Source organism: Echeneis naucrates, chromosome 20 (assembly GCF_900963305.1).
Source record: "Echeneis naucrates chromosome 20, fEcheNa1.1, whole genome shotgun sequence".
Taxonomy (NCBI): Eukaryota; Metazoa; Chordata; class Actinopteri; order Carangiformes; family Echeneidae; genus Echeneis; species Echeneis naucrates.
The window spans coordinates 1,970,042-1,995,259 of NC_042530.1; the positions used below are offsets into that span (position 1 = coordinate 1,970,042).

At 41.5% G+C, this 25,218-nt stretch overlaps 1 protein-coding gene across 1 annotated transcript; it reads left to right on the plus strand.

Annotated features, from left to right (window-relative positions):
* Positions 1-575: 575 nt before the first annotated feature.
* Positions 576-23,319, plus strand: LOC115060671 (cadherin-10-like). The gene is made up of 11 exons (XM_029528676.1): positions 576-788; positions 7,618-7,912; positions 11,581-11,700; positions 13,505-13,672; positions 13,777-13,958; positions 14,719-14,972; positions 15,893-16,029; positions 16,121-16,242; positions 17,618-17,726; positions 18,712-18,963; positions 22,829-23,319. The coding sequence occupies exons 1-11, from the start codon at positions 576-578 to the stop codon at positions 23,317-23,319; spliced, it is 2,343 nt and encodes a 780-aa protein (XP_029384536.1).
* Positions 23,320-25,218: the final 1,899 nt, after the last annotated feature.

Consider the following 25,218-nt stretch of genomic DNA (forward strand, 5'->3'; position numbering starts at 1 on the left):
CTCTCATTTTCTGAGGTCGCTTTCCGTTTCCTTTGTTTGGTCGGTGTTCTTATTATTAAATTATTTCGATTTTTATGAAAGAATCCATTTCTGAGTCGGCTTGGAATCAATTTCAGTGTGTTTGTGCTTCTGCTCTTTAAAACACATTTCGAGTCACTGTTCTCAGACAGCTCCCCGCCACTGAATTATGACTTTTATACTCTCCTTCACTCGCACAATCTGCATGGAGGAATTTCTATGTGCCATGATTGCATAATTAGCTGCAGCTAGAACTGGAAGAGACATGCAGCATACACTAAATCTGCACCGAGCTTCTGTTTGCATTAAGCGTTGCCCTCTCGTAGCATGTGTGCGATTCCACTGCTAAGATTTAAAGTCTATTGTGACAGAAATACACAAGCACCACATAAGAGCTTCTTGACTAAAGTTTCCTCTTTTCACAGGGATCTGAAGGACATCAAAGAGAGGAATACAATGTCTGTACTGATCACACTGCCTTCCAGTGTTCATCCTATCAGAAGCTTATTACCATAATTCACAAGTCATCCAGGACATTTCCCAGCTGACTGGATACCATGATAACCAATCAGATCCTGCTCCTCCTGATGCTCTCGATCCTGTGGCCCAGTGCTGCTGCGCTGCCTTTCACACCTGGGAATATTGGGAATCTGTTTGGGATGCCAGAGAGCGATGGGAGGATTCTCCAGCGGTCCAAACGCGGATGGATGTGGAACCAATTCTTTCTGCTAGAGGAATACACAGGAAATGACCATCAATATGTCGGCAAGGTAACGCGCCCCGAACACACTGTCTGCAGACTAATTACAGAAGGTTTAGCTTGTTGAGGCGGTGTTTGATGTAATTGGCTGAAGACGGATGGCGCTGTCAGAAATCTGGCTGTTTCAGGCACAGTAAAGTGGAGCTATCAGATGCACAGCAAACACAAACCACTCTGTTTGCCTCAAGTCTCAGTTTCACTTTGGACTGCACGTTTCATCGCACCAGTGCAATGAAAATCACAAATACACAAATTTCCTGTTGGGCACATTGCGAAGCAGTGTAGTAATATAATAATATTTCATCGATGGCTACACACTTTCATCAACTAATCAACATAATCGCTTGTCAAATCAGCCAGCGAGACCAAAGGGGCATGAGTCATGAGCCAGTGAGCTGAAACTTCCTGTTGCTAAGCCCTCTCCAACACCACAGCCATCAAAGAAATTAACTTTTTTTTTTAATCCAAAATGACCCCCTTGAGGAAGTTTTTATGGGCACTGTGACTCGTGGCAGAGAAAGAGACATCTTGAGTGATGCTCTAAAACAATAACGCCCTGAAATCAGCGGTTCCCAATTTGCCGGTCAAGGTGGTTTGGCCAGTGAGCAAAGATGGCATTTTTAAATACTTAAATCAAAACTGCCTGTTTTGTCCTCCTCCTGGTATTAAGGCCGACGACTCCAATAGACCCGTGTTAGGAATGTTTACATCATCAAGGCCAAAATTGGATGATCACGATCGATACAGGAAGTAAAAATCAAGTGGCAGATGGTGAATCATCGCCCCCCCCCCCCCGCCATAAAAAACAAACCCAAAAAAAAAAAAAAGGGTTCACTCCTGAAAGTTCAATCATTGCTCATCCATACATTATCTATATCACTTATCGGTGCTGGAAAGGGGAGGTGTTGGAGGAGGCTGGAGCCAATCCCAGTTCAAAGTGGAGTGGGGGGGGTGGACAGTCGCCAGCCTTTCCCAGTGCTGCCAAACAGCCACTGGTGCCAAAACTCACTCCTAACAGACATGTAATCGGACTGTGGGAGGGAGGAATACCTGGAGGGAACCCAAACGCAACCCCAACACAGATAGGCCCCATGCCCGGGGTTCAAACTCCCTGTAAGGCAACAGATCTAGCCACTGTCCCGCCGTGCCATCCCGCTATCATTATCTTAAAAAGTGCTTTGTATGTATTCCAAATGTATCTTAAGTGTGCTGCATTGAAATTTCTTTGTAGGAACTCTCGGCTATGTAAACACTGAACATTATATTGTTTTTTTTTTTTTTTTTTTGATGGAGTAAATATATATCTGTAAATTCAGTCTGACTCAAAGACTGAATCCAATTTCAGATGTCAGGAAAGTACTTTCCAGACCAAATCTGCCCCCACCCTCCAAAAAAAACAGCTCTTACAAGACATTCTCAAAAAAATAAAAAAAGTTGAGTCTCGGGACAGTGTTCCCCCCCCCCACCCCACCCAGATCAGAGAAGTTCTTGTCAGCTCACCCATGCTAGCACTATAAAGACAGGTGTGATGGGGGAACGCTACAGTTATCAACTCCAGGGAGGGAAATGAGGTGACTTTCGACAGCCAATTTTCTCAGAGGAAGCTGGCTTTCATCACAAACCTCATTCTCCGGAGTAAACAAATGTCTTGTGCAAGGTTGAGTAGGGGGAGATGACAACTTCTTTTGCCAAAACCATCATTCTGATGTAGGTGAGAAGAAAGGAACAGAAAAAATAAATTGAATAGAAAAAGAAAGAGGAGGAAGGAGACAACATATCAATCAAGGAGGCCAATGAAATTCACCTTGCTGCGTTATATGATGAAGCAGCAAAGCGAATTCTCGCTATAAACGGGGGACATCCGTTGATATATCGGCTCCTGGCGTGATGTGGCTTTCTTCTCATCTCTCTGATGCTTTCTAGCACCCAACTTCTGTGGCATGACAAGCAATCACATTCGCCACTTCTCCACTCTTCCTGTGTCCAATATCATTTGCTATTAAACTGTCTGAAAAACATGAGGCTGTAATAAATTACCGAGGGGGTAAAATAGGGCAGCCGTGTTCTGCTGTGATGCTTTAGAGATGGAAGGGAAGGTTTTTAAATATGCAATCAGACATGAACATAGATTGATACAGAAAAAAAAAAAAAAAAAACTGACGAACTGATGAAAAGATCCATTTTGGGATTATTAAAAAACTTTTTTTATTGATTCATAGGAAGAAGAAAAAAAAAATCTTAAATGATATGTGTAATATGTATGAATATATTCAGTTAAAAACAACAACAATGTGTGAGATTTGATGATTCGTGTCCAATCAGGCTCAGCAGGAAATATCCTTTTTATGAAAGTAAACAAACTAACATTGTGACATGAAGTCAAAATGACATTTTATGAAGAATGAGATTCCCTCAGATGTTGCTCAACTAGACCAGATTGCCAATTATTCACCATGATCAATTTATTTAGGATGTAAAAATGCACCCCAAGGGCTCACCAACAATACGTCCACTGCTCAAGTAGCTTATCAACAGAACAGGAAAACTTTGCTTTGCTCCTGCTTCTAATAGTTTCAATACATCTAAGTACACACGACTGTGGCCTCTGACAGACTGTGACTGTCATTATAATTGGCAGTTCAATCTGTGGTAAAATAATATTGCATTTGCAGCTATTGGTGGGACATTATAATTTACTGTCAGCTGTTTTGATTTTTGGTGAGAGAAGATTAAGACCGATTCCTGCGTTATAAATAGGACCGGCTGTTTGTCGCTGGGTCATATATTTAATCAGATCGACATATTTGTGTTGTTGCCTGCCGGTCAGAAAAACCAATCTCCAAACATCATGCTGCTGTGCAGAAGGAACGATTTATCGATTCATCGCAAGCATAATTGGAAAATCAATCGATGAAAGCAAGTGTAAGTCACAACCCTCGTCGATACAGCAGATAAACAGAAGGAAGATGGAACGGAGGACGTTGGACAGAGAGACGCTGTTATAGGGGGACGCTTTTTTCCAGAGACGGTCAGAGATGCAGACTGACAAATAGATAATGAAAGCAGGAGAGACAGAAAGAGAGAGATGCAAACCGAGACCGCATGCAAAAAGCACTTTCATGCCCGGCACAAAGCCATCAAAGCTTTGATGGTCACCCTCATAAAGATCATTTAATGGTCTTCACCGAGCACTGTGGGAGACCTTGTTTATTTCACATTCAATCAAACCTCTCCAATCAACCCACACACACTCACCAACTGTCACTTGAGGTTGATTTCTTGATTACGGCAATCAAATTTGATGTAAAGAACATCCACACTCTTGTATGTCTCTGGCTCTTTGCTGAAAAGGAAGCAATGCGCTGCCGCCGCTGCGGTGCATAATAAATGCAGCTCATATTGCTTATCAAGGTGTTCAAAAGATACGCTTGCTTTGAGGCTTACATTCTGAGTGCTGCTGACTGATACCTCACAGAATGATGGAGGGGTGGGGGGGGTTAATAAATAACTGCACTGGTAAAAGTAAGGTCTGGAGCACTTAATTTGGATCAGCAGCAATTGTCAGCAGTGAAAAAATAAAATGAAATACCGCCTCGTATATACTTTGAGTGTAAATATAGTGTGAAGCTGCTGTGTGTGTATGAAGTGTAAAACCCCTCAAATCTCATTTTAACTGACTTTCACGGAGCCATTAATGAGTGTGAGCACTCACTGTGTGCAGCTGTGGTGCCCTACTTCTTAAGCAGGGCTGTGAAGTGTGAACACTTGCAATGCTGAGCAATACAACCACAAACTTTGGATTCTGGAGCGTTTGAGCGGGTGTGTTTGAAGTGAACACAATCCTATTAAAACCTTAGTACACTGCATTGTGTTGAGCCTTGTAAACAAAATGTGCTGCCCTAAATTTGAATATTCAAGGTAGCTCTTTGTTGTGTTAATACTTTGCCAATAAGTATCCTTGAGGTCTGTGCACAGCCTTGTTTGATACTTTCATGCATTTTCTTTTTTTTTTTTTTTGGCAGAATGAGCTCTGAACAAGGACAAAGCACACGGGAGATCCAGAGAGCTGTAACTTTTACCTGCATAATATATAGAACAGTACAGTTCTCCAATAGCAAAGAATTTGTGACTGTCTGTCTTAAGAGAAGGAGGGAGAGTAATTATTCTGTATCCGTTCTGCACTCTATTTTCCTATCTCCTCTTTGCAGCACCGAGCAATGCTTACCAGAGACCTGACAAGAATTGCCAATGATTTTGCTGCTTTACTGACAATTCCTCAGTGTTTGTGCAAAGCGATTTAACTCATCAAGGCACTCTTCTGTGCTTCTGTTGTAAGGCCTTGAAAAGGCTGTGTTTGTGCTGCAAGGTCTTGAAAGGAGAGCTTCTGAATCTCTGCAAATAGAGTGAGGTAGTGCTAACATTTGATTTTGTTAAGGCTGCATGAAAAACACTTTGTGCCACTTTTTTTTTCCTCCCTTAAATACACATAGGAGTATCAGTGTCATTTTTCCCCATTAGAGCTGTACACAGTGCTCTGTGTTCACTCTGCATGTCAGACGCAGAGTTTGGTGCACTTATGAAAACACACCTCGGTAAATTGAAATAAATTGACAGTGATTTTGGTGAGACACTCTTGCATAACTCACATACCGAACATGCGTCGTGATTTAGGATGTAGTGGATGCTGACTGTTTCCAAATTAGACTTAGACAGACTAAGGGAGTAATGTAAAATACAGATCGACAAAGATCGACAAAGATTTAACGTCCTTGTTATCCTCCAGGAATGTGGGTACAAAGACTGTCAGGTCCGTTGATGCCTCATTATTTGGTGTTTTTTCACTTCAGTTTTTTTTTTTTTAAGAGTATTAACAACCAAGACTGGGAAATACAGCAACAGTCACACCATCAAAAGATTGCATAAATGCAGTTTCTATGGTGTGGCATGATCTGAAATTGTGCGATCCAAATTATAAAGCACAGCAGTGTGTTTGAAAAGTCGGCCCTATAATGAGACATGTTTTTCTTATGTTGCAAAAGGCAGCATTGAGTAGTGAGCGCATACAAAGGCTTCCAGCAGGTCATATATCACCTTGTTGATCATGAATCTTAAAGTTGAGTTAGGCATTGAACTGATTTCTTTTTATACAGCTTGCACATGCTGCAGATGTAAGCCCATTTCAATGCCAAAAAAAAAAAAAAAGGCCATACAAACACCCCTGCTTGCCAAAATTAGCCTGTCATTCACAGTCAATAGCAGTTTCAGCCTTGACATCCATAACACGTCATAAATCCTTGCTTCACTGGTCTCCAGCTCAAGAGCGAATTTATATTCACAAACAATGAACAGGCTGTCCCAGAACACAAATATATGTGAGGATTCAAGCTGACTGATATTCCCATTTTAATAGACTTTGGATAATGGAGTTCATCTGCATGAAAATATTTTCAAACACAACGCCAAATACTGTGCATATTGCTCATTTGAACTTGACAGCATCTTGTTTTCACATGCGTCCCCATTTTTTATTTTATTTTTTTTTTATTTCTTTAATTCTGCCTGAGAATAGCTAGCACCCTGGCAATACATTTCTGATTTCCATCCAATGTTGTACTGTTGACATCACTCTTCCAACTGCAGGAAAAAATAATTAGTTTCCTCACAGTATGCAGACATTAATATTAATAAGTTACCGACGTATAGTCTGTGTCCCTAACTACTTGTCATTTAAAATGTGAACCCATGAGATAGCGCTCTAAATATATCTGCTGACAGATCCAGCACAGTAATGAGCTTGAATCAAGTGTCTGTCACAGTACGCCGACATTACTCCTCCATGGCACTTGGAGCTGCTTCAAGGTGATGGATAGGTCAGAGGTGACTAATTTTAGCAATTGTTGCTGTGGGTCAGGTTTTCATCATTTTTCAGAGCCACAATTTAGAAGAAAAATCTATGACTAATTTGATCCGGAGTAATGGAGTATGCCACACTTGACACCGAGGGTGCCAAGGCTCTTTTCTGTGCAGAGAGCGATTCCTTGGTGGGTTTACACCATTATCTCACTGTTCACAAGAGTGTTAAACCTTTTCAGACAATTCTGCCAAAGCTTAAAAGAAGGCAAAGCCCCCTTAACCAACAAGTTTAATTTGAATGCGTTAATTCCCCGAAACCCCGTGTATCATATAATCTTTATTTACTGCATGTTCAACAAGTGAGCTGTTGATAAGTTTGGTCCTTTGATAGCTCAAATAAAATACGATGCAAAAGACAAGGCCAGTCAAGTCAAGTCAATTATATTTTCACAGCTCACAAATTGGACTCTCAGGACTTTTTTCTTTTCCTCCTGGAAGGCAGACAAAGTCTTCGATCCACGGAGAACCAATCAAACAGGGAAAATAAATAAATAATAATCATGAAAAAAATCTAAATAAAAACAGAGAAAGGGAGTTAAAAGTTTGAAAACGTTACCTTGGTTCCTGCCTGAACCAGCCTCATTTATTTATTCATTGCTTAAAAGGAAAAGAGACAGAATGGAGGAGAAACCCTGAGATCTATTATTTTGTGTGTATATTTTTTATGCAAGTATTCTTTTCAAATTTTCAGCCACATTGTCGACACAAATATTCTGGATAACTTTTTTTTTTCCTTCTTCTTCAGTAGACTTGAACTTCAAAAAATAAAAAAAATAAATAAAAAAAAAAACTACAATGTTGCCAAAGGTTACTCAAACTTAAAGTCTGACTAAAAGCTGAAGCCTCAATCCGGAGTCAATAACAGAACATCTGACAGTTCCACACTTCTGTTTTCCAAAAGTAAAGTTCCCTTCTCTCATCTCCAGCTGCACTCCAACATGGACAGAGGCGACGGCAACGTGAAGTACGTCCTCACCGGAGACGGGGCGGGCACCCTGTTCCTGATTGATGAGAAGTCTGGGGACATCCACGCCACCAAGAGGCTGGACAGGGAGGAGAAGGCGATGTACACGCTTCACGCCAAGGTTCTGGACAGGAACACCAACGCCGAGCTGGAGCCGGACACCGAGTTCAATATTAAGATTCATGACATCAATGATAATGCGCCAAAGTTTGCGAAGGACATCTACTTCGCCAGCGTCCCGGAAATGTCTGAAGTTGGTAAGTTATGACTTGCTTTTTGTTCTACAGCTGAATGGATAAGTGGATTAATCAAGTGGTTGACAAAGAAGATCATGAAAAATGAATTGGCTACTCTGCTAAACGTTCACTCCGGCTTCCAGACAGTGAAATGTGAAGATTTGCTGCTTTTTCTCGCCATTTATATCACTCAGGACTTATGAATATATGTATAAAAACTGTAAAATATGCTGTTTAAGAAGTTCTTCTGCAAATCCTTTCTTTAATTCTTTCAGTCGCAGCGCAAAAGATCAATTGAGAAAATGGTCAGCAAAAAAACCTTTGAGAAAAATCACTGGCCCTTATTTATCTATTTAAGAATTGATGTCATTGTGTAATTAATAGAACACACTTTTTGCAGGCATTGTGGAGAAACCAAATCGCTGAACGCTGTGTTGTTCATCATTCAGCCGGACCGGCTTAATGTGACACTGTATTCACTTCAAAGTTGTTTGCTGCTTTTGTGATTGTTATTGGCTCGGTCGGGCTCATCGGGCATTCATAACCAGTGATGCCATTTGCCATTTTTAATAGGCAGTAGAAATATTGAAAGTTTAGATTGTCGCAGCCTTTCCAATTAAGGATCTGCTTCATTGCACTCCACTTCAATCCATTCAAGTAATATAAATAAACCAATTGGCATGAATATAAACAAAGCTTATGAAAGTAATGCATGCAACTCAAAATCAATCCTCTATTATGCAACCACAAATTAATACACAGGAGCAATCAAGGGTAAATCAAAACCCAATTGTCTCTGTGACAAATAGCAATGTCTTATTTGGAATTCATAATACGCTGCTCTTAGATTTCTCAGCTGCGTGGATAATGGCCAAAGGTGGGTCAGGGTCACCGCTGCCCGTCTCCGTACTAATAAACTGCCTTATATGTTCAGAGTGAACACATTGCTTAATCAAGCCAGCCAGCCATGAAGAATCAGCAGCTCCCTTTTATGCTATCAGTGCTGGGGCTAAGTGGGACAGATGTTCAAGAGTTCATTAGTATGCGCAGAGACAGTCAGACCCAAACAGGACACGACAGAGGTCCCCTGAATGCCAAGGACAGTATTTGCAATGTGGCATCATTGAGACGCTCGGGTTGATTATGCAGTACATAAAATGGAAGTGACTACAATGGCAGTATAGAGGGAGCGAGCTCTTTCTGCACTTTAACTTTTATTCGTTTTGGTTATCTACTGCACAAATAAAACACATTTAGGCAGTCGCATCGCTCACACGTGGAGGCTGGGCGTCTCTATTTACTGTGTACTGTGTGCGTTGGAGTCCCTGCGATGCTGCTTCATGTTGCCAAATAACACTGGTGATTGTCCACGAGCACACAGTCCAGGCCAAAAGTGTTTGGAGAGAGATCCTTTTTTTTTTTTTTTTTTTTTCAGCTTCACACTCAATATTTCAGCACATTTCAGTTGAAACACTATAATAAATATGACACGGCAGAGCCGCGATTCAGCCGCAGCTTTAAGCTTAACAGGTTTTTTTTTTTTTTTTTTTGTCAGGGTAGACAGAACTGTGTTCACACTGAATCCAGTGATGAAGAGATTGAAAACTACATGATCCATAACCCCAGTAAACATTTTCTTCATGAGTTTATGGCCTCGGTTTCAAACCTTCTCCGAAGCAACACAATGTCAATTCATTAAAATTATGTTCTCATTTAGAGAAACACAGACCAAAAAGTAGACCATGTGACCATATGTTTAAAAAAAAAAAAAAAAAAACTTTCAAGTGCTATAGAAATGTACTACATGGAGGTACCGAATCTCAGCTTTAAATTAACGTTTTCATCTGTGTGGACGAAGTAGCCCTTTTCTCAGACGGTCCTCAAACTGCACTACGTGCTCAAGTCGTAGGTGATGAGACTGTTGGCTGGTATTCAGTTCCTGGATCATTACAGCCTTCGTTCGTTCACAAACACACTCACGTTGAATGAGAGTTGACTGAAAATTGCCATCTAGATTTAGGTGGAGGGACCGTCGATGAGGAGCGAAGAGGTGACCGCACAAGTAAGGAAATTATAATAGTGGGGCTAAAGACATTTCAAGGGGAGTTAGTTGGTTGCCAAAATCAAAAGCAAAGGACATTCTAAAGAATCAAAATCTGGAGTGAAAAGGAAAACAATAAAAATGGCACACAACCTGAGGCCCTGAGGAGCGCAGGATGGATAAGATGAAAATTATTTGAAGGATGATGAAAAAATCCCCTTTATGTCAGCAAGAGCAAGTCAAGAATGCTCCCGAGCAACAAAAGCTGCACGTGTTTCTTTGTCAGTGGTAAAGAGCAGACTTTCATTCCTGAGCATAACCTCGGGAGGATTTGCTACGAGGCTCAAACCGCCGTTAAACCTCAGAAACGGAAAGGCCAGACAGCAGTTCACAAAAACACACAAAAAGGAAACCAGCAGAATGTGGACTGACAAGACAAAAATCAACCTCAATCAAGATGACGGGAAGAGGAAATTGTGGGGGGGGGAGGAGAAAAAAGCAGCAGCTCGTGACCCGAAGCCTGGGCGGGCTCGTCTGCCAAAAGTGGCAGTGGTTCCGTTATGTTTTGGGCACGTACGACTTCAATGAAACAGACATGCTGGCACTCTCCGATGATTTCACTGCAGACAGAACCAACAGGGTGAATGCAAGGAGCATCATTATCATCAGCCAAGGCAGCCATGAGGCTTTACAGGCTAAAGATGTGGACTATCCTTGTCTGGCCAGTCCTCTCATCTTCACCTGATAGAGCCGGATTCCTCTTGAGGATTGGACAAAATCCAAAGGCCGCCCCCCCCCCAAAAAAAAAGGAGGCAAAGGAGTCTGCAGGGGATGTGTATGCTGATGCCTAGTGTGTCAGAGAGTTCACTGACTGCAAAGGATTTAGCACAAAATATGAAATATGGTGATTCAGTTTGCCTTCACATGTATCTGCCTAATCCTTTTTTTTTTTTTTTTTGGACAGCATGTGTGAAAAGGGCTGCATCTCCCACACATTTTATTTTACATTGGATTCCATTATTTAATTTTCAACGATGTGCTCAAGCACTAAGCCTGAAGAACAAAACTGTACAAGCGTCCAAATAGAGTCTGAACTGTAACACAACATCCATGAGCTGAGTAATTACATTCCAGCTCATCAGTAAAAAACTTCTCGGTATAATCCCAATGCCGCCTCGACAAAAAGAAAAAGGAACTGAACTACTAAGACAGTGGTTTAATCAAAAGAAACATTGGGCAGCTGCAGCGGGTACCTTGTTATGTCTTTAAAGGAAGAGAAGAAATGAGGAGTAATGCTTTGTTCCCGATTGATTTTACTGAGCCATCGCTGCCTCTTTTCAAGCCCTTTAATTTGACTTACTCCAGAGCCATGATGTTTGACATGAAAATTAGACATTAGTCACCGGTTTCCACTAAAAGACGAATAATAATAATAATAATAGCAGGGCCCTGCTGGTATTAAAGCAGGCAGTAGGATTGCATTGTGCTGATAAGTGCAAAAGCAAAGTCCCTTCATGCTTCGGGGAAGCAAGTAAAAATATGTTGAGTAACTTGGTTGACGGTGTTTCGACTGTGTGTGTCTGAGAGTGTATTTGTGTGGCATCACTGCTTTGGCTTTTAAAACTGACTCTGCATGTTCTATTTGCAGGTACATCTGTTGTCACTGTTACTGCCACTGATGCTGATGATCAAACATACGGGAACAGCGCCAAGCTCGTATACAGCATCCTCCAGGGACAGCCGTATTTCTCGGTGGATTCTGAAAACGGTAAGCCAAAACCCAGCAGGATCCCTTCTGGACGACGTTTCTAAATGTTACGCTCGTCTGTAAACAGATCTTCCCGCGTTAACCTCGGCTGAGTGCTGGTAAGAATTAGATGAAGAATCTGCCTCTCAGAGTCTGTCATCACGCAAGAAATTCAGATTGTAGACTACAGCTGTGAGCCGCCTGTAAGAACACATCAATGAGGTGACTCATTTCAGCTCAGATTTCCCATTCTGTTCTTTCCTTTTGGTTGGAAAGTGAATCTTTTCAATAGGGACACTTGTGCTTGTCTTACTTGTGTTAGTCATGTAAGACGATGCATGAATAAACCATTTGCTTTGTCTGTGACACATGTAAGCTTAAAAAGGCAAACCCCTTCGCTGCCATTATTCTGATTATTTATTTCCAGCATGCCTGAATAATATCTGACATACTGTGCTTTCCCTGTCTGCCTTCCTACCCAGAGGTAAAGGGGAATATCAATGTCAAATTGATCTTGTTATCGCAGCCACTCAATACGGGGGGACTTCTGGGATGCTGTTAGTAAAAATATCTGGTCTGTTTCTGTCAATGACAAACTCCACAAAATGCAAAACTGCCTTATTGACACGTCTGATATGCACATTTAGCATTTAGCAATAGTTAACATACGCAGCAGCTGGACTCTCCACGATTTCAACGGAAAATGTTTTTTTTTTTTTCCCAAAAAATATTTTGGCACATCTGCTGTTTTTCTGTCAGACCGTGTTGAGAAATTAGTATAGTTGTATTTTTAACTTTTAAAGAAAAACTAATTTGCAGGCTCGCTCAAAAATCTGTTGACTGTTTCCAGTTTTTTTTTTTTTTTTTTTTAAATCAGTACCAGGAGAAACAACCACATTGCTCCTGTTTTGGCCTCACAAAGAAATAAATTATAAAATCTAAAAGATTATCCTTCAAGCTCTCAGTTTCAGACCTCATAGCTCTCCACACACCACCGCGCACCTTGACATCCTCGGGCAAAAAGGCCTCTGGCTGTTCCCAGGCCAAATGCCAAGCTGGAAACGTGTGTGTGTGTGTGTGTGGGGTGGGGTGGTGCAGTCAGGGCCCAAAGGAATGTGTGACCTCCTCTGAATCCCTTCTTAAAACAAACTTTTATCCGAGAACGGGTCCAGGTATTACCTTCCCCTTGAAGCGTTTTATTTCTTTTACAATGAGTGTGTGCTGGTTTTTAACTAACTATTGAAATCTATTGATTTCATTCATGGTACTTTATTCCTAACTTTGCTTTGTCAAACACTTTGTAGGAAAGATTTTGAAAGGGGCTCTCTATGTGAAGATCATTATTGTGAATAATAACGATGAGTTGCATTATTTTTTTTATAAAAATAATCAGGAGGTCCAATCGAGATTGTCAATTCTCAAAAAGTAGTCAGTCTGTATTTCATTTATCACTATTATGGAGTTTTTCTTGCTCAAACCTAACCAGACAGATTCAGGGTGTCCTGCATCCAGTTAGACACCCTCCTGCAACAGGCACGGGGTAAACAAACTGCAGCACTTCGGAGAGCTGAAAAACTGTGCCAGGCAACATAATCCAGGCAGTTATTACATTCTCCCCTGAAGACAAAATTGGCAAAACCAAATTAGTAATATATAAATGTAATTTCTGCAGAGACAATTGAGAACAGACACAAGACTGATCCTAATCTTATATCATATTTTCAGGAAGACTGTAAATAAATTTTCCATTTTCTCTTTAAAGTGGAAAACGTGGCGGAAAGAATGTATTTCTTTTTTTTGAGATGATGTTGCTGTTTTTCCTCAGGGACTATCAAGACAGCCCTGTCTGGCATGGACAGAGAGGTGAAGGAAAACTACCAGGTTGTGATCCAGGCTAAAGACATGGCGGGACAGATGGGCGGGCTTTCAGGAACCACGACGGTCAGCATCACCCTCTCCGATGTGAACGACAGCCCGCCGCGCTTCGCAAACCGTAAGGGGCCATTTTCTGCTTGATTCATATCGGCTCCTAACAGGCTTTGAAACCTGGCTGAATTTGTCTTGGGAGATAACGCAATCGATTTCTTTCGTGTCAAGATTCCTTTCGTGTGACGGCTGTGGAGTCGGCAGAGATTGGCGGCGCGATTGGCCGCATTAAGGCCGACGATCCAGACGACGGACGCAACGCCGAGATGGAGTACAGCATCGTCGGTGGTCACGACACATTCAACATCATCACTGACCAAATGACACAAGAGGGCATCATCGTAATCAAAAAGGTAAACTAACAAAGTGGCCAGTGGCAAAGACTAGCCGTTTAGCACGCTGACCTGGGAAGAGAAGAAGTGATTGAAACTAAAAGTAGCATTGCTTTGCAAACAGCTCTTGTTATGATGCTGAATTATTACTGAACTATAACTTAATAGCTCAGACAGATCAACTACTTATGCCAACTGGCCTGTTTACATACAAATAAAGAGCCTGGCTTTCAAGATTTTTAAGGGAATCCTATAGATAAAACACCTTATAACTGTAAGATCTGTTTCGAAGCATATAGGAAAAAGGGTAAAGAAAAAAATAACCTTTGGGAGCTGCTCTTTTCTTCTCAAGTTCCACTGAAGGTTTAAATTGAAATTAAAGCTGAGCTTTCTCTTTTTATATATCTTAGTTTAATATGCATGTTTTGCTTGAGTGGAAAGACGGAGTGCAGTTTCAGATTACAAGCCGAGCCTGATAACGTTTGTTTGTGTAAGAAAGACAACAAAATTTATTTTTCAACAGCAATATAAAATCAGATACCCAAAGCCAGTGAAATGAATAATATGAAATAGTATTTTACTAGAAACTCCTTTTAGTTTTCCCCTAAGACCTTCCAGATCAGTATTCCTCACTTGGATTTGCAACTCAGAATTTGTAGAGAATGAAAAAAGATAAAGGCAGACAAATGAAATGCAATAAATTGCCTATCAAAAATCCTGGAGGCGGACTGTTGTTATGGAAAAGTCTACAGCTTGACTTGTGATGTTCTTTTATCTCCAGGCACTGGATTATGAGAGTAAGAGGGACTACGAGTTCAGAGTGGAGGTGAAAAACACCTACTTGGATGCAAGGTTCATCCACGGTTTGCAATTCAAGGACTATGCCACGGTCAAGGTAACAGTAGAGGACGTGGACGAGTCCCCCGTTTTCACCAGGAACCCTTACATCATCGAGGTGCACGAGGACACGGCTGCTGGCAGCTTCGTCGGCGTGGTGTCAGCCAGGGACCCCGACGCTGACAACAAGCTAGTCAAGTATGCTATAAGAGACAGCTAGATGTGTGCAGACCCTAAAAGGAGCCAGACTGCTGGAAACAAATGCCAAAACTCCCGTCTACCTTTTCACAATAAATTCATTCCCTCTCAGGAACCCAGTCCCACAATTTAGCCGACTTGCAGATGAATCAATGACTTGTTAAGCAAAGATTTCCTCATCAGGCAGAAGAGTGCAATGCTTTATTGTGCTAATTTAATTGTTTCAAAACTCATTGTTCCAGCTTTAATTAAACTACTATAAAATCAATAAGAAAAGAGGGGACACATGGTAGAAATACAAAGTCTCCCTTTATCCGTGTCTTGGAATGAGGACAAAAACATGCCCACTTGGCTAAGTCTAATCTGTCAGCCTCACCATGTGTCAGTGGCGTGGTGGCGGGGTATTCATAGGTCCCTCTCGGTTATTTCCCAGAGGAAAAGGGCGGCGGCCCTGTGAAGTGAATACAGACGCTGTTTATTTCCCAGAATTATATAAGCCCTCTGTGGCACTGCACAAAGTCAAAGTGAAAGAGCCTAATTTGCTGTATCGATTCACACAAGCTCAGAGCCGCCATTCCACACATATGGCGCCCCCCCCCCCATCTCCGACACACAAATACGCCACTCTCGACCCGCGCCACATGGCGTACTGTGTTGAATATTCAAATTTCAGTGGAACGTGAAGTTGACGATGGCAAACGAGGAGGCACGAGGAGAGTTGTATCATCGCTTGATTTCTTTATGCAGAATGTGAGAAACGCAGATCTGTGCTGGATGAAGAGATATTAAAAAAAAAAAAAAGATGCAATCATTTTTATGAGCAATACATGTTAAATTACCTGTTCCAGATAAACACATGCTCTGTGTACACCGGAGTTGCATGTGGTGGTATAAATGACAGTTTTGTGTTTTTCTTTCAGATACTCCATCGATCGGCACACAGATCTAGAGAGGTTGTTCAACATCGACTCTATGAATGGCACCATCACAACACTGAAAGCACTAGACAGAGAAATGTCCAAATGGCACAACATCTCTGTGGTGGCCACTGAAATCAGTAAATACTGCTTCAATTCCTAATTTACAAAAAATTGTTCAAAAAAAAAAATTGCTATTTTTAACCTCAAGCATTTATTTATTCCTCCCAGATAATCCACGTCAGACGACACGAGTGCCCGTATTCATCAAGGTATTAGACGTCAACGACAACGCCCCGGAGTTCGCCATGTCCTACGACACGTTTGTCTGCGAGAGCATCAAAGCAGGAGAGGTAGTGGAAATTCTTTAATTACCCCAATCAGGCTTTGCTATTGATGCATTGATCTAAATTCATTGAGGTGGCAAATTTACACAAATGTTACAAATGGATGATTTCTTATCATAGCTGGACTCGTTGCTTGCTCTAAATCTGGGGAACCACAGTCTGTTTTTGGGTTTTGGTGGGTTGTGATCTCTGAGGTTTATTTTCATGGCTTTAGTGGACCTCGGTCTAAAGTCTAAAAAAAACTCTTGAGAAGCAATGTTTGGCGAAATCAATGCACGTGATGTAAAAGTAGATAACACGCAGGTAACATTCTGATTCCTGACTTCAGGCGAAAGTTTTGATCATTTGAGTTGGAGTCCAGCACTTTGTGTGTGAAATCACCAGAAATCGATACGCGCTGACAGAAATGAAACGATTCTGGAAGTTAAGTGCATCATTACCATGTTCTTCTCTGACAACTGGGACAGTTTAAGTTGGAGACTAATCACTGGTGTTTTTAAAGAGAAGAATCTCCATCCACAAAACTCAGACTCCATCACCACTCTCACTGGAGCCCCATGTGCTTATTGTTGTGACTTTTCAAAAGACAGCAAATCCCTTAATTATCTAATCACTTCTCACTAATTACTGACTAGTCTAGTGTGTAAGTGTGACTGGCCTCAGTTTATTCTTTTAATATTTTGAGGTTAAAATGTTGTGCGCTTCTAATTCGGATTTCAATGTGACCAAAAACCGTCCAGAAAAACAATTCCATCTGTTTTTGTATTTGTGGAGAACATAAAAAAAAAAAAAAAAAAAAAAAAACACATGCTGACCACAAAGAGAGAGAAAGAGAAAGATTAAATTATTGATAAGAAAAAATGCAGAGATGATCTAAAACGAAGATACAAGTAAATTAGTTGTGACATGTATAAGATGAATAAAAGCATCAAAAACGTGGAGAAAGTAAAAAAAAAAAAACAAACAGATAATTGGCAGGCTAAATAAAAGACAACTCTTTAGATGTGTTTTGAAGCTGCAAGTGGAGGAGGAGAGCTAATAGCTGGTATCAGACTGATCAACAGTTTAGTGCCAACTACACAAAATGTGCCTTCACCTTTGGATTTTAATGGGCAGCCTGGGATGGAGCGTCGTGTCTGGTCTGGAGGTGGAGAAAAAGGGGTCGAGCAGTTCAGGGATACGACCCGGTGCCAGTTCATGCAGTGCTTTAAAAACACATCAGATAAAACCTTCACGTCTATTCGGCACCTCAGGGCAGGGGAGCTGTTTTGGATGTGTTCTCTTCTTACCAGCGTTAGATGTTTTTTGATTTTTTTTTTTAATGCGTTTAGATTCAATGTAAACGCAAACCTTCTCATATATTTGTGTCTGCCGTTCGCAGCTGATTCAGACAATAAGTGCTGTCGACACGGATGAACCACTTGTTGGACACAAGTTTGTCTTCAGCATAAGCGCCAGCAACCCGAACTTCTCCATCGAAGACAGGGATGGTAAGATGTGTCAAAACAAACCCTGATTTCATCCCCGGTTGATTCAGCAAATAGGCAAACGCGATGCATGAGTTATCCAAAGTAAAAAGTATAATGCTATATAATCAACATATAGTTCCTTTATATAAAAACAATATTACACCTAGTGGTCATGAAGTGTAACTGGCACAAGACAAAGAATCATGTCTCAGCTTAAATTCTTTAAAACAATATATATATATATATATATTGTGATTTTATTTATTTATTGTGGATTTATTAACTTTAAATGAATTTAAAATCACATCTTTCTTCCCTTCTAGATAAATGGTTTCATATTCATATGGGATAGCTATACATGCTTTTATTGTACTTCACACACCGGAATTCAATCCATGTACTTATATTACATTTGTGTACAGTGTGATTGTTGTGTTTTGTTTTGGCAGTGCTCACACTGTTTTTCCAACAGAAGTGCAGCGGTAGTTGAAGAAGCTTACAGAAGCAGTCAGTGCAACTCTGACAGCTGGATCTGTTTGTTCCCTTTGTATTTGGCGTAACTGCTTCAGTATTTCTAGTCCTGCATTCAGCATCGACTCGGCTGTATCGCAGCAAAGTGAAAAGACTGCAGCACCGACTAAAGACGGAGAACGAGTACAAATATAATAAACAAACTTTGGACTTTGATTAGTTTTCCATGGGGGCGTTGCCATGTGTAACCTCGATGCTATTGTCTTTTTAGGACAAGGGCTGCTACGGGATAACTAATAAAGTAGTTTGAAATGATTTTTGGAGGATAAAGACTTTTTAATAAATAACACAGGGCTGGTATTAATATTGCTTGTTTGAATTACTATTTCAACACTTAAGTAAAGTTATTATGAGCTGTCTGCCAGAGGAGGGACAAAAAAGGAAATAAAGACTGCGACTCTTTCCAGCAACGACATCGAGCTATCTGAAATGTCTCATCCCCGACAAGCTTTCTCTATTTGCATCTTTTCCGCAGATAACACTGCCAATATCCTGACGCGCAGGGGAGGTTTCAGCCGGCGTGAGATGAGCATGTACTTCCTGCCTGTTGTGATCTCTGACAATGACTACCCCATCCAGAGCAGTACCAGCACGCTCATCGTGCGCGTCTGTGCCTGCGACAGCCAAGGAAAAATGCAGTCGTGTAACCCCGAGGTCCTGCCCTTCTCAGATGGCCTCACGACTGGAGCTCTGGTGGCCATACTGCTCTGTGTCATCATTCTCCTCAGTAAGTCGCCTTATGTATGAGCATGTGTCTGTGCAGGTGTGAAACTATGCATGTTTGAACCCCGAAGGTTTCAAGTTCCAGTGCCGCCGCCGTACATGTGCAGTTTACAGAGGCAGCTACTCATAAGAATGGGCATTTCCCACTGAAGCAAACAACGGCAGTCACCTCATGTCTAATCACAGGAGTGTGTGATGTTGGCTCCTTCACTTGGCTGAAAACTGTGTGGATAAAAAACCACTGAAGCCTCCACTTCTTGGGCTGAAGCTGCACGTGTCAGGCAACTGGTTGATGTCACAAATAGGAGCTATTTAAGCAAAGCGTAACGGGATAGTAGGTCAGTCCTGACATCGTTTTACAACATAACAATGACCTCTGAAAATATAACTTCCCTTTCTGAATCTCATGTTCAAAATTGGCTTCTGAAAAAGCAGCTAGATTGTCAGGCTCTTGAAGTTGAGCACAACCTCCTGCTGTTGGTACACTTGGGGGAAATTGGCGCTTACTTATGCACAAGATAGATTTTGGTCTATATTGTACGTTGGATGGAGATTAGTTGGTTCAGTCTTTTTTGCAGTTGGCTGGTGTTCCTGTGGTCGTGTGGAAGAATTACCTCAATTTTGTATGAGTATTAAAATTACTAAAGATGTAAGTAAATCTAATTATTTATGTATGGTCGTTACTTTATTTTCTTATAAATAATTATTAGAATGGAGCCCTTTAACTTTTGCTTGAGCGTCTGCCCCTGGGATGATCTGTCCATACTGGCTTAAACTTAAAACTTCCAGTCGGAAAGGGAATAAAGGTTGAGAAGCGCTGCGTTGTCCGCATTTCCAAAATGTGTCATTTCTAACCTTATGCATGAGCACTGAGCACTCAGTTTGCAAAAACATAACCCTAAGTGAGGTAACAAGGCCGGGGCAGGGTAAAGGACAGGACAGAGCATTAGCCTAAACTTTGATATAATAGCTTCTACGCTCCCACACATCAAACGTGTCAGTCTTTAACAGGCTTTTTGTTACATAACCTGTAACCCCACATAATAATGTGGTTCGCTAAAGATGTGTTCTTTGGCTTTGCAAACAACACTGGGTTACTAATGTAGGTGGTAAATTAGGAAGCCTGACATGCTGATATTTGCAGCCTACGTAAGATCACAAACAGACAGTGGAGAGATTTTTTTTTATTTATATATATATATATATATATTTCCTGGCTGTCTTTTTGTTGTACAAATAAAAAATAACAATGCAAAGATTTGTGATAGGAGATGTGATGTAAAGCTCCCGAGTTTATGGAGAAATCCAAAGCAGACGCTGTTTCGGGTTGCCAACAGAGATGCCCCTGACTGAAGTCACTTGTCAGCTGTATGGAGCCACATCTCCATCCAATCTACGCCCGGAGACAACTTCGCCTTTTAGCGTCACAGCTCCTGAGTTCTCTGCAGGGTAAGAGTGAGCTGGACTGACCTTGCCGCAGCCTTAAGTAGTTTTCAAGCAAGCAGTCTGCTGGTGGATCCACGGCAAGGGGGCATGCATCACAACAAGACCCCGAGCAGACATGGAGTTCAAATGCCCCAGGCTGCGGCCAAATCAGGGTGCTGAAGTCAATAACGTTCCCAAAGTACATTACTGGCTCAAGTGCATGCTGTTGAGTGCCAATATGAAGGAAGAGTGGGGGAGGGAATCACACGGTCTATTCTTACAAAAGTGATCAATTAAAAGCTTGGACTCTCAGGTCAATATATGACATGGTGCTAAAAATATTTGGCCAGCGGTTCCCACTTTGGCTGCAGCAGCTGAGTGTCTCATTATATTAAAGCAAAGCTTGTTGACACATGGAGATGCTGCTCTTCAACAAAACGAGAAATAAGACGCTCACAGCATTTCCATAATAATAAGAGTTATATCAGCAACATAATTCTCAGTAATTTCATCACTACTGAATATTTCATGTTGACATTGGACGTGATGCCAGTCTGAATATTTCAATTCTCGATTATTAGGTATATTAGGTATAGGATATTTATTTTTTTATTTCATGCGCTTTAAATACTTTCGCAACTTGAAATAGAATTTTCCAATTGAAATGAAAAACAAGAAAGAAAGAAAGAAAGAAAGAAAAAGCATTCTGAATACCAAGAAAAAGCAATCGAGTCTGAGTGGAATTTTGGCAGCGCCTTCAGCGATGATCCATATGGTGATTAGAAAGACACAAGTGAGCACTTCATACTTGAAATGTCATTCTTATCGTTAATGCTGCTGATTCTCAGGGTGAGACTGGATGTAAACTTTGGCCACGTTGTACGCCTGAACCATCCACTGGTACGTTACTGCCGCCACAAAAGGGGGTCAGTTCTCTGAGAAAACTGTCCATCCTGAAATGAAACAGCCTGTTCCCAACAAAGACGTCTTATCCTTTTATCATACATGAGTAATAAAAGCCGGTCTAATCAGTGACAACGACGGGATAATTTGCATGTGCGAAGAACAAATACCTCCATTTAGTGTGTAAAGGCGGTCGCATTTTACACTTTGACATCCCGAAGCACCACGCCAGCACCACGCCAGCCCTCCTCAGGAACAGCTGATCATTTTACTTGGCAAAAAGCAGAAATGTGTGGCACTTATGGTCGAGGGATTATCAATAAATAATGAGCTTCGGCTGTCGATGGGCCTCGCCTTCTTGGCTGAGTACATGATAGAAGCTTTTGTGGCTGATTAGACATTGTGAATAGAAATGACTTTTTGTGTGTGCGCGTCAGTCTGAAAATAAAACTTTAACCCTTTCCATGTGTTGAATTTGGACCCTCGTCTTCCTGCCACGATTTCTTGTTTCGGAGCATATTAGTCGATCTGCACTCTGACTTAACTACTCACACGAGCAAATTAATGTCGACCAGCTTTCCTTCCATCTGCTTGTTTCAATTCCAAGTTTTTAAAATTCCTTATCCGGGTGGTGGGCAGATCTTCTCCGGGCGTATCGAGCTTACTGAAGGTTAAATTCCAAGCTCTCCTCTTGAGCTAAATATCACGACATCTGCTCATTATCTGACGCTCTTCGCGCTTGAACCCCCCCCCGCCTCCCCGCCCCCCTAGACAGACTGTCTCAATCACCTCTGCTTGATGCCGACAGGCGGGCGCTGAGTTGGAACTGCTCTCCCAGTCTGGTCCCTTCTCATTGCAAGTCCTGGCTAAAAACACGGCACCGGTCTGCCGCAAATGTCCGCAGAAGAACTGTTTTACACAGCTACCCCCACCCAACCGGTGTGGAAGGCATTGTAATTAACACCCAGGTGGGAGGGCGAGCAGGCCGCTACAGTACCTGCTGATAGGACAAAAATGGGAGAGGAAAGCGTAGGAGAGGAGCACAGGTGGAGGAGGATCTGTGCTCGTGTCCGAAAATGAGAGATTGCTTCCTCTTTTCCTGGAGACTTATGAGTTTATTTAAAAACTTGCTACCGTGCAGTGCCACTCTCTGGAAACATGCTCACGCTGCAATCTCTGTCTTTTACTGCTGAAAAAGAATGGAGGAGATGAGATACGAGCTGGTGTGCTGGAGAGCATAAAAAATTATAATAATAATAATAAAATAAAGAGAAAGAACGGATCTTCGGAGCACTGTGCTTTTTATACATGGAATATGCAGTTCAAGGGGGGAAACGAGAGAAAATGCTTTTTCACTGAATCTTTAATAATAGGAGGTGGATGCCGGAGGCAGTGTTGGGGATTTATCACTGGTAGCAAATGTGTCTCCCCTCTGTGTTTTTGCTCCCCTGTGCTCTTTAATGCATGACACATGTTAGGAGGTACACATCTTATGCTGAGCTTTGTCTCTCTCCGTATTTCCCACCGTTTTGTGTGTGCAGTGATTGTGGTGCTGTTTGCTGCCCTGAGGAGACAGAGGAAGAAGGAGCCTCTGATCATCTCCAAAGAGGATGTCAGAGACAACGTTGTCAGCTACAACGATGAAGGCGGCGGCGAGGAGGACACTCAGGCCTTTGATATCGGCACGCTGCGCAACCCGGAGGTGATGGATGCTAACAAGCTGCGCAGGGACATCATACCCGAAATGCTCTTTCCCTTTCGGAGGACATCACCTATAAAGGATAACACGGACGTCAGAGACTTCATTACTGGGAGGCTTCAGGAGAATGATTCGGATCCCACGGCGCCCCCCTACGACTCCCTGGCCACGTACGCCTACGAGGGCAGCGGCTCGCTGGCCGAATCCCTCAGTTCGCTGGAGTCCGGGGCCACCGAGGGGGACCAGGACTACGATTACCTCAGCAACTGGGGACCGCAATTCAAGAAGCTTGCGGAGATGTACATAGGGAAGAGCCCCGATCGAGAGACCTAGACAAAGCCTTGATAGTCTCTCCTTCATTCAAGCCCATTTCTTTTTTCTCCATCTGTTTATCTAGCTAGCTAGCCAGACAGCGGTTTGTCTAGTTAGTTAGCTAGCGCGCTAGTTGACCGTCTGTCTACCTATCTATCAAGCTATCTATCTGTTTATGTCTAGTTTGCTAGCCAGCTCGCTAGTTAACTAGTTAACTATTTGATCCTCATATCCACGTGTGGATGCTCAAAACTGAACTGAGTTGAATTTTCTCATTGACGGGGACGCAGTATAATTCTCAAAGTTTTACTGTTTTTGGTCATAATCAGTGAAGATGCCTTTGACTTTTAGGATTTTTTGTGAACAATGGTGTGGACAATGTGTTTTGTAACCAACCTGAGGGATAGTAGTATTGTATACTATCAATGTGTAACGGCACTGGAGCGGGTTCGGGTGGGGGAGGGGAGGAGATAAGCGGCTTTTCCAGCCAAACTCCATTAAATGCTGTAAATGTATAATGTTTTTAAATGATGGACGTCCTATATACTATTTGCTATCTTTGTTTGACAAGCAACGTTCATGTGAATGGTTGGTGCAGTTTATTTGTCAAACTATGAATTCATTTCATCATATAGGTGTAATATGTAATGGAAAGTGTATGTTGTAGGAAAACTGTCATACACTGAAATTCATGCTGTTTGAATGCTGAGTCCTATTGTTTTATATTTATATTTTTATACTTATTTTCTTAATAAAATGATGTAGAAAAGAAACAGCTTCAGTTATAGTCCATCGCCTTTTTTTTTTTGTTGTTTGTTTGCTGTAAGGAGGTCTCTGCTTGTATGCACTCTGTTCCTGAGGAGCTATGTATTTGTTTTTGTTTTTTTGCATCGCAGGGATACAAAAGAAGTTGCGGTTCATTAAAACTTTCACAGAACTATAAGTAAACAGGGGGAATAATAGAGATCCAGCAAAATGAAAATACTTTTAAACCCTGGTCAGTATAGTCGGTGAGGATTTCACAGGATTGTGCTTATTTATTTTTTGCATTTCTGCTTTAGTATTCTTTCAACAATGTCACAATCTTTCTTTTTTTTTTTTAAGAATAAAGCAGCCCAGAGGGAAAACATATGCATAGACACTCGAGAGAAAAGGAGACACTGCCAAAAGTGAGATAAATATGTGAAGAGGTGCTTTCAGTATTCCAGGTGATAACACGGTGTTATGTAAAACTGTGGGTCGCTGTACTATACATGCAGATTGAGATGAATCTAATCTGTATTTTGAGCAACGTCCAAGGCGCAGGACACAGAGCATTGTTCTTAAAATCTCATCGACTTTCAATGACATGACGAAGAAGAAGAGAGAGAGAAAAAAAAAAGAAAAACTCTTCAAGGACGTTTGATTCAGTTTTTGTTTGTGGAGGAATTTATTTATTTATTTATTTATTTCTTCTGAAGTAAAAGTAACTTGAAGAGGAGGGATCGCTTGTCTTTTGTTGTTTGTGTTTCCTATTAAGACATCACAAAAGATAGCTGACTTACATCAATCTCTCTTCATTTTGTGTATTGAATGCGTCAAATCTGAACTAAACTCACCTCCGGAAGAAAGTGGCTGCTTCCTAACGTGCACTTCTCCAAACTCTGTGTGGTTAATTACACACTCATCTGCTAATGTTCTGTCATTCAACGCAGTGCTTTCTGATTAGCAGGCTACTGCAGAGAGGACAATACCTCAAATCAATGCCCCACTCACGTCAATTCACTTGGCTCCAAACCTTAACAGCTGCCAAGCTCACTGTTGCAGTATGTAGCAGCTTATTCTACATGTATAGCATTCACCATATCCAGAGGCATTACTTCCAAAGTTAAACTGAATGGATATCTTTCAGCTTTGGCTTGTCTGTTTAATGTTTTTTTT

Coding starts and splice junctions, on each gene's coding strand:
- LOC115060671 (XM_029528676.1), top strand. CDS start 576: ATGATAACCAATCAGATCCTGCTCCTCCTGATGCTCTCGATCCTGTGG. Junction 13,959..14,718: donor GCATCATCGTAATCAAAAAG/GTAAACTAACAA, acceptor TTTTATCTCCAG/GCACTGGATTATGAGAGTAA. Junction 18,964..22,828: donor CTGTGTCATCATTCTCCTCA/GTAAGTCGCCTT, acceptor TTGTGTGTGCAG/TGATTGTGGTGCTGTTTGCT.